At 46.7% G+C, this 13,717-nt stretch overlaps 1 protein-coding gene across 6 annotated transcripts in view; it reads left to right on the top strand.

The window, feature by feature from the left end:
• The first annotated feature begins 4,596 nt into the window (after positions 1–4,596).
• The window catches only part of PIGT (phosphatidylinositol glycan anchor biosynthesis class T), a 10,283-nt gene continuing 1,162 nt past the window's right edge, over positions 4,597–13,717 (top strand). The window contains exons 1-11 of one of the 6 annotated variants that reach the window (XM_025399805.1): positions 4,597–4,871; positions 5,042–5,219; positions 7,367–7,494; positions 7,810–7,910; positions 8,019–8,105; positions 8,654–8,741; positions 8,850–8,947; positions 9,046–9,211; positions 9,903–10,103; positions 12,716–12,881; positions 12,996–13,079. In XM_025399805.1, coding sequence (XP_025255590.1) covers positions 4,685–4,871; positions 5,042–5,219; positions 7,367–7,494; positions 7,810–7,910; positions 8,019–8,105; positions 8,654–8,741; positions 8,850–8,947; positions 9,046–9,211; positions 9,903–10,103; positions 12,716–12,881; positions 12,996–13,079 — 1,484 coding nt within the window. In that variant the 5' untranslated portion in view covers positions 4,597–4,684. The remainder of the gene's footprint in view (positions 4,872–5,041; positions 5,220–7,366; positions 7,495–7,809; positions 7,911–8,018; positions 8,106–8,653; positions 8,742–8,849; positions 8,948–9,045; positions 9,212–9,902; positions 10,104–12,715; positions 12,882–12,995; positions 13,080–13,717) is intronic. The other 5 variants (XM_025399809.1, XM_025399806.1, XM_025399807.1 and 2 more) reach the window with 5 other exon arrangements.

Here is a 13,717-nt window from a genome sequence, read left to right as displayed (position 1 = left end):
AGCTGGCCAACCATCCTATAGTCTTCCAGTAGAGTCTCTCAAATTAGTGTCTCTAGATAGACGTGAACTCCTTGGCATGTCAAGTGAGGGGGTACTCCAGCCATTCTGGCTCCTTACATCCTTTTTGGAACAGAGGGCTAGTCACCCAGATGGGGAGTTTCAGAAAGGACCAGGTTTGAGAAGAAGGCCATAAATTTGGTTTGGGACATGTTGAGTTTGAGATATATTTGAGACATCCAAAAGGATATGTTGAGTAGGCCCTTGCACCCATGTGTGTGGAATTTAAATAAGAGGATTGAGCTGGAAAAAGAAAACGATCAGTTCTCAGTGTATAGGTGGTAAGTGAAGCCGTGGGTGCGAATGACGGAGAGAATGCCCAGGGAGAGAATGCTGAATGAAAGGAGAGGTTATAGGACCCAGTCTTAAGGAACACCAAATCATTTCTCACATTAAAAAAAAAAAAAAAAAAAAAGGCCGGGCGCGGTGGCTCAAGCCTGTAATCCCAGCACTTTGGGAGGCCGAGACGGGCGGATCACGAGGTCAGGAGATCAAGACCATCCTGGCTAACACAGTGAAACCCCGTCTCTACTAAAAAATACAAAAAACTAGCCGGGCGAGGTGGCGGGCGCCTGTAGTCCCAGCTACTCCGGAGGCTGAGGCAGGAGAATGGCGTGAACCCAGGAGGCGGAGCTTGCAGTGAGCTGAGATCCGGCCACTGCACTCCAGCCTGGGCAACAGAGCGAGACTCCGTCTCAAAAAAAAAAAAAAAAAAAGTCTACCTCCCTTCATACATTGAACATCACCCATGGGATCAGTGACCTTCAGCCAAAATCCTAAAGCTTTTTGTGCCACCCAAGCCTGAGTGACAAGGCTGCAGTCTTCCTATTGTCCCATCCTGCTCTCACCCCTGCAGGAGGCCAGTGTAAGCATCTGTTCGTAAGTGTTTTTCCTAACACTAGTGAGAAACTTGTGGGAACTCCAGGGAAGTAGGAGTGTCCACCAGCCATTCCCTGTCTCCAGGAAGCTTGTGGATTGAATACCTTCTGTGCAAAAGCCTCTAGGTCCAAGTTAAGATCATCCACTGAGCTGGGCCAGGGCCCAGTCCTCTATTAACTTTTGGGGTTTTTCTGGGTTGCTTATGACCTTGCTGCACACAGAAGACATAATCTCTGTCCTCTTGTGGCTTCTCTCCTTCCTTTAGAGTAGCAAGGTTCTACCTCCTGTCTGACTGTGGCTGAGCCATCTCTTGGGCTGCGGCCCACGATCCCAATAGCTTTGCTGTGCAGGGCTTCTCAACTCCCAGGATCACCCCCCTTCCTTCCATGGCAAATGATGAGAAGCTAGACTGGCTTGGTTGCCATCAACATGTCAATAAATCTCTTAGTAGCCCAGGCCCATAATGCGAAGATTGTGGGGAGCCTGCCTTGGGAGAGAGATTTACAGCCCTCTAGAGAAGTAGAATTGTTTGTGAGCCTATGGGGGGCCTTCAGTTTGGCTGCTATGAGCCCCAGCCCTGCCTGGAAAAGTCTAGTGTCAGCTGAGACCCCAGGGCTACTTCCTAGTTGGGACAATAACCTTTTCTCCTGCCAAACCACAGGGGCTTGGCTGGCCTTCAGAACCATCATCTCCAGCTGACTGTTTTTTGTTTCTTTGGTTTTTTAAAAAAACTTATGGGGGTTTCAAACGTACAACAAATATGGAAAGAAAAATATCCCGTGTTCTCATCATACAGCTTTAAAAGTAATCAAAATAGTACCAAGATTATATCATCTATCCGCCACATATTTTTAGGGGAAAGACATTTATGATAACTCTTGAAAGAAAAAGTAGATTATAAAACACCATATTCAATATGGTCACTTCTTAAAAAAATGATAATCTTCAGATTCACCATTTGATTATAGTGTTACATTAAAGTTAAACCATGGTTTATGCCAGCCCAGAGCCTAGCTGTCTGGTTTTTGAGGCCACACAGTGCCTTTGGAGATGGGAGGATGATCTGGAGCCAACTCTAAGTCAAGGAGCCCAGCTTTCAGTCTCCAAGCCACAGCGTGGCTTCTGATACTTGCACAGACTTGTCATAGGGTGGACATCCTGACACACTTCGGAAAGGAGGAGCTCAGAAAAAGTTTCCCTAGAAGGCTCACATAGTAGCAACCCCAGGAGTGCACAGAACTTGACACTGAACAGCATAGCAGATTAGAGAAAATACAGAACTGTGCTATGATGTTATCTTGTTTGTTCATTCATTCACACATTACTGAGCACCTACTATGTGATAGTCACCTTGCTTAGGCAACAGAAATACTAAGGTGGCCATGAGCTCTTCCAGGAGCAGACATAGCCACAGATAATGGAAACAATGTGATGAGGGATGTAGCAGAAATACACAAAGCCTGTAGACCACTAGAGGAGGAGAAGGTAAGTCTTCACTAGAGGTAGCTGGGTCCTGAATGATGGAGACAGGCAATTTCAAAAGGAAAACACAGAAGTACAAAATAGTCATAATGATGGCAGCTACCTTTAAAAAATTATTATTTTGAGGTTTGACAGTGTAGACTATAGTCCTAGCTCCATCACTCATTGTGATCTTTATTAGTTTCTGTACTTCTTACCTACTTCTTAATAATAACACTCAAGCAACCCTATCACCTAGGCACTATTATCTACATTTACATATTAGTGCCTAGGTGATAGGGTTGAGTGTTACTATCAAGCACTTGCTACATTCCATATCCTACATGTACATAATTTCCCATCTTAACAACAACTTTGAAAGTAGGTTTCTTCATTATACAAATGAAGAAAAGTGACACTTGGGTTGATCACGCTCACATGGATTAAAGGCTGGCATAGGGATTTGGACTCCTGTCTTTCTGACATCTAAGTCCATGGCCTTCCTAATATTTCATGTCTAATGGGGCAAGAACACTGAATGTAGGTAGAATGAAGACATAATGAGATAAAGACATCTTTCTGACATTTCCTTTTTGGAAATGCCTGGTTGGTTGGGGCATATCTTGGCAGACCTACCTGACACCAAATTTGGCTCTTTCTAGAAGTGTGGCCATGAGTTTTACCAAGACACTGTTCATGAAATCCTTCATGACTGTGTTTCCCACAGGGCAGATGGAAAAACTAAAGCATGAATTTAACTTTGGAACTCCTAAAACTCAATAAAAAGACATGCCCATAAACAAAGGGGTGAGGGCACAGAAGACTTTAACAGACCTTTCACAAAAATAAAAATTAAAATTAAATTAAAAATAAATGGCCAATAAGCACATGAACAGATGCTTAACATTTTTAGTTACCGGGGAAATGCAAATGAAAACCACAATGAGCAGCCACTACATACATACCCAAGTGGTCAAAACTAAAAAGTACAAAAAGTTAGAAACTTCAAGTGCCGACCAGAATGTGGAGCAATGGGAACCCATAGTTTATGGAAACATAAAATGATACATTTTGGAGAAAGGTCTGACAGTTTCTTATAAAATTAAACATACACCTGCTCTTTGACCCAGCAATTCCACTCTTAAATACCTGGCCAAAGGATATGAGAAATATATGTCTACAAAGGAACTTGCACAGACAGCAGCCTTGTTCATAATAACCAAAACTTTAAAGCTGCCCATCAACAGTTGAATGGATAAATTCATAATACTACATAGTAATAAAAAGAATTGTGGATACATGCAAGAACATGGATGATTCTCAAAAACATTCTTCCCATGAGAAAAAAAAGCCTTACACAGTATACATACTATATGATTTCCTTTATATTTAGTTCTGGAACAGATTGTGGGAAAAAATCAGAATAGTAGTTGCCTCTGGAAGGTGGTAGAGGAGCAGGGATTGACTAGGAAAGGGTATTGGCCAATTTTCTGGGGTTTTAGGAATGTTTGGTATGACAGGAGTTCAGGTTACATAGGTGTGTGCATTTGTCAAAACTCAGTCAATGTGCACTTTGGATTTGTGCATTTCACTGTATGTGAATTTTACATCAAAAGAAAAATGCAATCAAATACTGAACTCTAGTTAATTATATGCATGCTGAACTACTTAAAGGAAAGTTTACTAATGTCTGCACAAGATGGGATGATGGATTTATAGACAAATATGTGGTAAAGTACAAGTATAGTAAAATGTAAATAGTAGAATCTAGGTCGTGGAAAACAGGTGCTCATTCTTTCAATTTTGTTTGAACATTTTCGTAATAAAAGAACCACTTATTTGGGGGGTTTGCAGTAAATGGAGACACTAGAAGCTAAGAGGGGCAGGAAGTTCCTCTTACTTTGGGAAATGCAAATTAAAACCACAATGGTTTTCCCAAAAGTAATTGACCTTTTTCAGTCAATGTTTCCTCAACTATCGGATGGGTAAAATGGCAGTGGGGGAGCTCCACATTATTAAGCATTTCCTGGTGGGTGGAAACGTCTTGAACCGGGTGCGGCCTCAAGCTGGTTACTCGCGCTACCTACTCCCTCTCGTGTCCTCGCAATACCCCGCTTAGACCCACCACCTCGGAGGCAATATTCGCGACCCGTGCAGGCGGTCGCTCTGATAACCGCATCCCGTCTTCCGGGACGGCACCGGAAGTCACTTCTCATACGCCTTTCCTATTGGATACCGGCTTTTCATGGGGCCGAGCGCCGCTGGGTAGGCGGAAGTAGCCGCAGGCATGGCGGCGGCTATGCCGCTTGCTCTGCTCGTCCTGCTGCTCCTGGGGCGCAGAGGCTGGTGCCTTGCAGAACCCCCACGCGACAGCCTGCGGGAGGAACTTGTCATCACCCCACTGCCTTCCGGGGACGTAGCCGCCACATTCCAGTTCCGCACGCGCTGGGATTCGGAGCTTCAGCGGGAAGGAGGTGAGGGCGCGAGATCTGACCAGATAAAGACTTCCGTGGTGCCTGCTGGCTGGCCATAGGATGGAGGCAAACTTTGGGGGCGGTGCCTAATTCCTGGGTGGAGTTCTGGATCCTGGATGTAGACCCCGACGAGGTGGGGGATCGTCACTCACCTGCTCCCTTTTCCACAGTGTCTCATTACAGGCTCTTTCCCAAAGCACTGGGGCAGCTAATCTCCAAGTATTCTCTACGAGAGCTGCACCTGTCATTCACACAAGGCTTTTGGAGGACCCGATACTGGGGACCACCCTTCCTGCAGGCCCCATCAGGTGCAGAGCTCTGGGTCTGGTTCCAAGACACTGTCACTGAGTGAGTGCACACCTTGGGCCCCATTGCAGGCCATGGAGGGAATGTGGCTGGGAAGGTGTTGTCATCCTGCCACTGCTCTTGGGGACAGCATTTCCAGTAGACAGCGATTCCATGGGGGTAGAGCTGGCACTGGAAGTAAGAAGTGTTACCACAGATGAATAAACTTCCCAATCCTAAAACTTTCAGACCTGAAATAGCACATGCATATCCCTGGAGAGGCAAATAGCAAACAGTTCATGCTTATTTGGAGGTAAGGCAGTAGAAAACTGGCAACTGGATAACCTTTTAAAAGGTATTCATTAATATATTTTTAAATGATAATAAGTACCATAAAGGCCAACCATAACATATCTGTGGGTTACAACTGGCCAACAGGATGCTACATCACAGTGTTAGAGAAACTGCTTTTGTTTGGGAGGGGGCAGGTCTAGTTACTGTGCCTGTACTACAAACCACTATTTCCCAGTGGCTGCCGTGGCTATCCTGTTTAGAACAGAACTTTTCTGTGCAGTGGTTGCAAACATGTCTACATGGGCCACATAGGTAAGAAATGAATAAAGGTATTTTAAAAATTGACAAACACAGGAATGAGAAATATATCTCATTCTCCTCTTAATCCCACTGTAAGAAATTAATAGTGCAAGTATGATATAACAAGTTTTAGGGCAATAAAAGGGAGCAGCAGGAATTGTGGCAGACTAGAGTTTGTGCAACATTCTAGGGAGGACAGCTCTGCTACTCAGCTTCTATGGATTGTTGCCATGTGGGAATAGAGGCCTAATGTGTTCAGACTCAAATGTTTCAATAAAAATGTTTTGTAGAAACAAGGTCTCACTCTATTGCCCAGGCTGGTCTCAAACTCCTGGGTTCAAGTGATCCTCCTGCCTCAGCCTCCCAAAGTGTTGGGATTACAGGCAAGAGCCACCACACCTGGCCTCATTTTTCAAGAGATGCCAGAAATCTGGAATTTAATGTGAAAATTAGCAAATTCAAATATCAGCAAGTAATTTAAAAAATTTTAAAGTGCTGTGCGGGTCAATGTTGTCCTCACCAAATGAAGCATGTTTATGGTTTGGGTAGTTTTTTCAGGCTTCAAGTTTGCCATTTTTATTTGACGCTTAAGGACTGGAGCAGTTGAAAGCCTCTGTACATAGAATTATCAAAAGCCCCCGGACAACACTAAGGAATAAGCAGTGACTCCCTAGCTTGCCAAGACTTTCTCTCTTGCCTCAACTCTGGCTCCCCTACCCTTTCCTGTCTACTCTGCTGTCACTGTCTCCCCTCAGCCCATAATTGCCTGAAATGTGGAGCTAATGCTTAGAATTATTTCTAGCGCTTATTAAGTTTTATGGCTTTCTATTACTGCGAGCAAATCTCTTTTGATGTTTCTCCAAGAAAAGAACATCTAATTTAATTTGATGTTTTTATGAAATCCTAGAACAGTTGTTTTTCCCATGTTCAGTGAGCTTTTTTGGATATAAGACTTCTCATCATGATAGTAGAACCAGGACTTACCTTTATTCCCAGAGTATACACAGGGCAGTGTGCATTGTTTTCCCCAGCCAAGCACATTCAAGGAAGATCCGTGAGGTCATTTCAGCTCTGATATATGAGGCGCTTTCCATGGTGTCAGGGGAAGCACGTAGATGACCCAGAGTGGTCCTTTAGTTGCTTACAGCCTAGTTAGGGAGAAAAGGTGCTCAGGACATGATGCTGCTGCCACCTAGCCATCTCCCAGGAGGGACCTAGGAGGAGACTTGGATGGTCAAAACCATGACTGCACAGAGGAGGCTGTGCTTAAGGAGGGCAGAAAAGGCTTCCTGGAGAAGGGGGAAGAACTGGAGCCGGATCGTGAAGGTAGGCAGAAAGAAGTGAGCAAAGGCTTACAAGGAAGGAAGAATCACCTGAGCAGAGACCCATGGGGACGCAGAGATGTCCAGAGGAGAGTGAGGAAGAAGGGGCTGAGTAGGATGAGACCCAGCAAGTGGGCTGGGTGGGGGCAGCAGTGTTCCAGCTCCATCAACTGGCCCGTCTAATAGTTAAGAATACAGCCTCCTCTTACCATAGGTTTAGCAGCCAGTTGTGGGCTCTGAAAGAGGGAGCAGAGATAGCCCCAGGACAGTGAGTGGATTTGTGTCTCTATCCAGTGTGGATAAATCTTGGAAGGAGCTCAGTAATGTCCTCTCAGGGATCTTCTGCGCCTCTCTCAACTTCATCGACTCCACCAACACGGTCACTCCCACTGCCTCCTTCAAACCCCTGGGTCTGGCCAATGGTGAGATAACCCCTACAGCCCTTTCCTTCTTCCTCTTACCTCCTGCCCAGACCTTTGCCTCCTTTTCCCTCAGTTTCCTGCTTCCTCAGCCTGGGCTAGATCCTAAGTCCCCTGTGTGTACAGGCCCCCAATACTGTGCCATCTCTGCATGCTTTCTCCCAAGGAGAGAAAGGAGTCCCACTCCCAGCTGGGACTGTCCAGACTGTGGTGCTAGAGGTGGTGTGGGGAGCAGGAGGGTCATTCCCATCTCTGGAGTGTGGATCCTGAGGGGTCAGAGCCCAAGGCCCACCCCAGACAGACCTCTGTCTCCCTCAGACACTGACCACTACTTTCTGCGCTATGCTGTGCTGCCGCGGGAGGTGGTCTGCACTGAAAACCTCACGCCCTGGAAGAAGCTCTTGCCCTGTAGTTCCAAGGTGAGGCCGCGCAGACTGGCAGCCGGGGGCATGTATAGAGAACCTGCGCCCCATGTCAAGTGCTCCATACAGGGCTTCTCTTCTCTTATCTCTTTCTGTCTCCTCCAGGCAGGCCTCTCTGTGCTGCTGAAGGCGGATCGCTTGTTCCACACCAGCTACCACTCCCAGGCAGTGCATATCCGCCCTGTTTGCAGAGTAAGTCACGGGGAGTAGAGGAAGCTGCCATCCAGGGGCTCAGAGAAGGTACATGTAAAGCATGTGGCCAGTGTCTGGCTTGGGCTGAGTGAGTACTGAGTGGTACATGTGATGATGGTTATTCAGGGCATTGGCCAAGCACCAAGAAAACAGTGGTTGCCTAGCAAGGACTGAATAAATATTTGTCATGGAAAATAGTGGTTCAGAACAATAGCTATGCGGGTGCAATTGCTAGCTCAGTCACTTGCCAGCTGGCGTAACCTTGGGTGAATCATTTCATTCCCCTGAGCCTGGTTTCCCACCCTGTCACATGACATTGATAGTAGAATCCACTCGTAGGGTTATTGTGATAGTTTATCAAACTGATGCACATAAAGCTGTCAGCACAGGGTCTGGCATGGGGTCAAGTGCTCAGGAGTGGGTGGTAGCAAATCGATGGATGTGACGATACATAGATGAGGGATTGAGTTGGAGTAGGTCTTTTTTGGGGCTGTGTGGTTGGGTGAGAGTGATACCCCCTCACTGCTGCCATCTGGCCCTTGTGATAGAATGCACGCTGTACTAGCATCTCCTGGGAGCTGAGACAGACCCTGTCAGTTGTATTTGATGCCTTCATCACGGGGCAGGGGAAGAAAGGTAAGTAACCTTGGCAACTTATCTCTACCCACCCATGCCAGCCCTGCCTTATCTATGTGGACTAGGCCTAGGCCTGGCCCCTGCTCAGCCCTGCTCTCTGTTTCTCAGACTGGTCCCTCTTCCGGATGTTCTCCCGAACCCTCACAGAGCCCTGCCCCCTGGCTTCAGAGAGCCGAGTCTATGTGGACATCACCAACTACAACCAGGTAACAAGGTCTCCAACCACACACACAAACACATCCCTGGGCCCCAAGACCAGCCTGCCCGCTCTGCTTGCTTCTTAGCCCTGCCTTTGTGTCCCCAGGACAACGAGACATTAGAGGTGAACCCACCCCCGACCACTACCTATCAGGACGTCATCCTAGGCACTCGGAAGATCTATGCCATCTATGACTTGCTTGACACCGCCATGATCAACAACTCTCGAAACCTCAACATCCAGCTCAAGTGGAAGAGACCCCCAGAGAATGGTGAGTGGGTGGATGGTTGGACTGCTGGGTTGCAACGGCTACAGAGAAAAGACTCACAATCCCATGTCTTTGCCGTAAGATGATAGGGTTGTATTTAGACCAGATCTCCGGAGTCATGTGCTGCTGACTCGAGCGCTTCCAAGCTCCGTGATTTTGGGTAGGTTCCTAAACTCCCCAAGCTTCAGCATCCACATCTGAAAAATAAAGAGTATACTCAGTGAATTGGATGAGATGATGTGAAAAATGGAGTTAGTTCATGCATTTGCTTAATCAACCAAATACTTTTGAATTCATACTAAGTGCCAGGCATAGAGTGTTGAATAGGACAGAGGACACTGCACTCAAGAAATACGTTGTCTACTAGTTGAGGGCAGGTGTCAGTTAATTACAGTTGTAGTTCAGTTCCCTTACCAAGGGAAAGAGCAGAATATCCTGAGAGGACCTGGTTTGGGTTCGAGGGGGGCACGGTGTTCGTCACATAAGCACTTTAATACTAGCAACCTGTTGTCATCATTGCTTGTTGGCTGGGGAAGACAGGGATGATTCCAGAACCCGGATTGCCCAGTTTCAGTGGCAGGACTGTTCCCCCATCTACTCATTGGCTTGGGACTCTGAACATGGCCTGGGCAGTTGGGGTGGGGAGTGACTCTTACCTTTGGCAGCTGTTAACTATTGATATTTCTTTACACAGAGGCCCCCCCAGTGCCCTTCTTGCATGCCCAGCGGTACGTGAGCGGCTATGGGCTGCAGAAGGGGGAGCTGAGCACACTGCTGTACAACACCCACCCATACCGGGCCTTCCCAGTGCTGCTGCTGGACACCGTACCCTGGTATCTGCGGCTGTATGTGCACACCCTCACCATCACCTCCAAGGGCAAGGAGAACAAACCAAGTGAGGACCTGAGTCCTGAACCAGGCCCCCAGCCCACGCTTTCATGCCCTCTCCAGGTCCCCCAAACTCTCATTTCCCTTGGTAGTTCCTGAAGTACCTCGGAAAAGCGACACAGGCATAAAGAGTAAGGAATAGTTTCAAAACTGGAACGGGAGCCTCACTGTGCCAGGTTCAGAAGTCATTTATAAAACAGAAATCATTAAAACACATAATACTGGTGATTCTTAATAGGACTGTACAAGGACAGTAGCTTCCTTTTTCACTTACTTTTGCCTCCTTTCTGGAGCGTTGGGTTTTGTGATGATTCATAGACTCTTTAAGGTAGGGAAAGGGCTTGGCAATGTTGGGCTTTTGAAGCTAGGAAGATAGCAGAGCTGGAGTAGATGGTGTTTTGCTTCCTTGGGAGGGGTAAAGAGGTACAGTTAAAGTTTTTTTTAAATTTTTATTTTTATTAAAATTTATTTTTCTAAAGAGAAGATAATATTAGTGCTTCCTATTAGGTGCCAGGCATAGTACTAAAACACTTGCTTTTCTTTTGTGTAGGGGGAGACTAGTAGTAAAGTCAAAGACCCCTGAGGAAGAGGTTGTACCATATCCCAAACAGCCAAACTTAAAAACCTTTCAGTACTTTCATTGATTCCTATGTTGTCAAACGTATGGTGAATAGTTTCACTTATTTTCAGCACCCATTATTTGTACCACCTTCAAAATCTCTATTTCAGATATCCTAGCTGTGTATTCTGTAGGTTTTTCTGTTATTATTATTTTAAAACTTCTCCTTTGGAAAATTTCAACCCAAACCCAAACAGAATAGTGTAATAATCCCCTGTACTCACCCTGCAGTTTTTTTTTTTTTTTTTTTTTTAGGAGACAAGCTGTCGTTCTGTCACCCAGGCTGGAGTGTAGTGGCATGATCGTGGCTCATTGCAGTCTCAGACTCCTGGGCTCAAGCAGTCCTCCTACCTCAGCTTCCCCAGGGCTATAGGCATGAATCACCATGCCTTTAATTTTTTCATAGAGACAGGGTCTTGTTATGTTACACAGGCTGGTCTCAAACTCCTGGCCTCAAGCGATTCTCCTGCCTTGGCCTCCTAAAGTGCTAGGATTATAGGTGTAAGCCACTGCCTGCTGGTGTATCTTAAAGCAAATCTTAGACATTGCATCAATTAACCTTTAAATACTTCAAGGATTTTTAAAAATGTAACCATGTCATTACCACTTCTGTTTTCCCCTGTGGTCTTAAAAATGTCTTTTTATATTTGGTTTGTTTAAATTGGGATAAACAAGGTTCTCACCTTGCATTTGCTTTATCCTAAGTTCTTCTCTTGGGTGGGCACAGTGGTGCACACCTGTAATCTCAGCACTTTGGGAGGCCGACATGGAAGGACCACCTGAGTCCAGGAGTTCAAAACCAGCCTGGACAACATTGTGAGACCCCTGACTTCTACAAATTTTTTTTTTTTGAGACGAAGCCTCATTCTGTCACCCAGGCTGGAGTGCAGTGGCACAATCTCGGCTCACTGCAACCTCCACCTTCTGGGTTCAAGCGATTCTCCTGCCTCAGCTTCCCAAGTAGCTCAGACTACAGGCACGTGCCACCACGCCTTGCTAATTTCTTATATTTTTAGTAGAGATGGAGTTTCACTGTGTTAGCCAGGATGGTCTCAATCTCCTGACCTCATGATCTGCCCACCTTGGCCTCCCAAAGTGCTGGGATTAAAAAAAAAAAAAAAATTGTTTTTAATTAGCTGGGGGTGGTGTCGCACGCCTGTAGTCCCAGCTACTCAAGAGGCTGAGGTGGGAGGATCACTTGAATCCAGGAGATCAAGGCTATAGTGAGCCATGATCATACTACTGCACTTCAGCATGGGCGACAGTGTGAGACCCTGTGAGACCCTGTCACCAAAAAAAAAAAAAAGAATTTCTTTTTCTTTAAAATTAATAGACTATTCTTAGAGCAGTTTTAGGTTACAGAAAAACTGAGCACAAAGCGCAGAGTACCCATATACTCCCTATCTCCACACCCAGACTTTCCCTTATTATAAACACCTCGCTTTTGGTGTGGTACTCTTCAGTCTCTTGTCATCTGTAGCAGTGCCCATGCTTTTTTTTTTTTAACCGCCAATTATTTGTTGAAGGAACTGGGTCGTTTGTTGTATAGAACGTTCCACATTCTGGATTTGTCCTTGTGCTGGTGTTTAACACGGTCCTCCATCTCCTATATTTCTTGTGTATTGGTGGTTAGATTTAGAAACCTGATTAGATTCATGTCCCACATTTTTGGCAAGAAAAATTCCCAGGTGGCTCTGTGAACTTCTTGCACCACATCAGGCACTTGGTGTCTGGTGCCCCAGTTTTAGTGATGTGAAGATTGATTAGCAGTCTGCAGCACCCCTAACAACCTCTCTTGACCGCATCCTGGGATCACTGCCCTGGAAACATCCTCTCCCTTTTCTTAGCCCCTGCTTTCTTCCCTAGCCTGCCTGGCTTCTACGCTCCCAAGCCCACCTTCTAGGCACCCAGATTGAGGCTCCATGGCAAGCAGCAGGGACAGGGGCAGCAGGTAGCCTGACCCCAGGAAAGAGGTATGGGTGACCCTTGCATGTCTCCAGGTTACATCCACTACCAGCCTGCCCAGGACCGGCTGCAACCCCACCTCCTGGAGATGCTGATTCAGCTGCCAGCCAACTCAGTCACCAAGGTTTCCATCCAGTTTGAGCGGGCGCTGCTGAAGTGGACCGAATACACCCCAGATCCTAACCATGGCTTCTATGTCAGGTGGGCTCCACCCCCACAGGCCACCTCTCATCCCACTGACCTACCCTCTCTGCTGCTTACCCTTTGGTAGGGGAGCTAGGTGGGAACATGGGCCATCTCTCTGCTTCTCTGTAGCCCATCTGTCCTCAGCGCCCTTGTGCCCAGCGTGGTAGCAGCCAAGCCAGTGGACTGGGAAGAGAGTCCCCTCTTCAACAGCCTGTAAGTGTGATCACATTCACTGATAACACGTCTTCAGCTCCCTGCTGGGCCTTAACACAGGTGACCAGGCTCCTGCAGGGGAGTTCAGGGTAGATGTTACACCTTCCAAAGAGATTTGTAGATTTAATTCAGTCTTAATAAAAATCCTGGCAGTCTGAAATTTGTGAAGACTTTATAAAATGATTTTAAAGTGCTTCTAGAAGAATATTTTTACTTATAGCCTACATTTACTCCTTGATGCTCTTAAATATTTAATCAAGCACTTATCAAAGTGCCAAGTGCTTCTGAGAGCACTGGGTGTACAAGATTAAACAAAACAGACTTGGCCCTGGCCTCCCTTTGCTTACAGTCTAGAGGGAGAATTCTGGTCTAGAAAGTAATGGTGTCAGAGGTGGGGTAGGAATTGATTTACTGGGTTATCTAGGAAGGCTTCATTGAGGAGGTGGCATTTAGGCTGAAATTAGGCTAAGAAAGAGGCAACCAAGCAAAGGCAGGGCCCCTTTCCTCCACTTCAACACCAGGCTTCTTTTTCTCCCCCCCCCCCTCCCCCCCCCCCCCCCCCCCCCCCCCCCCCCGCGCGCCCCCCGCCCCGCCCCCCCCCGACACCCCCCCCCCCCCCCCCCCTCCCCCCCCCCCTC

This window comes from Theropithecus gelada, chromosome 10 (assembly GCF_003255815.1).
Source record: "Theropithecus gelada isolate Dixy chromosome 10, Tgel_1.0, whole genome shotgun sequence".
Taxonomy (NCBI): domain Eukaryota; kingdom Metazoa; phylum Chordata; class Mammalia; order Primates; family Cercopithecidae; genus Theropithecus; species Theropithecus gelada.
This window is presented reverse-complemented; position numbering and strand designations above follow the sequence as displayed.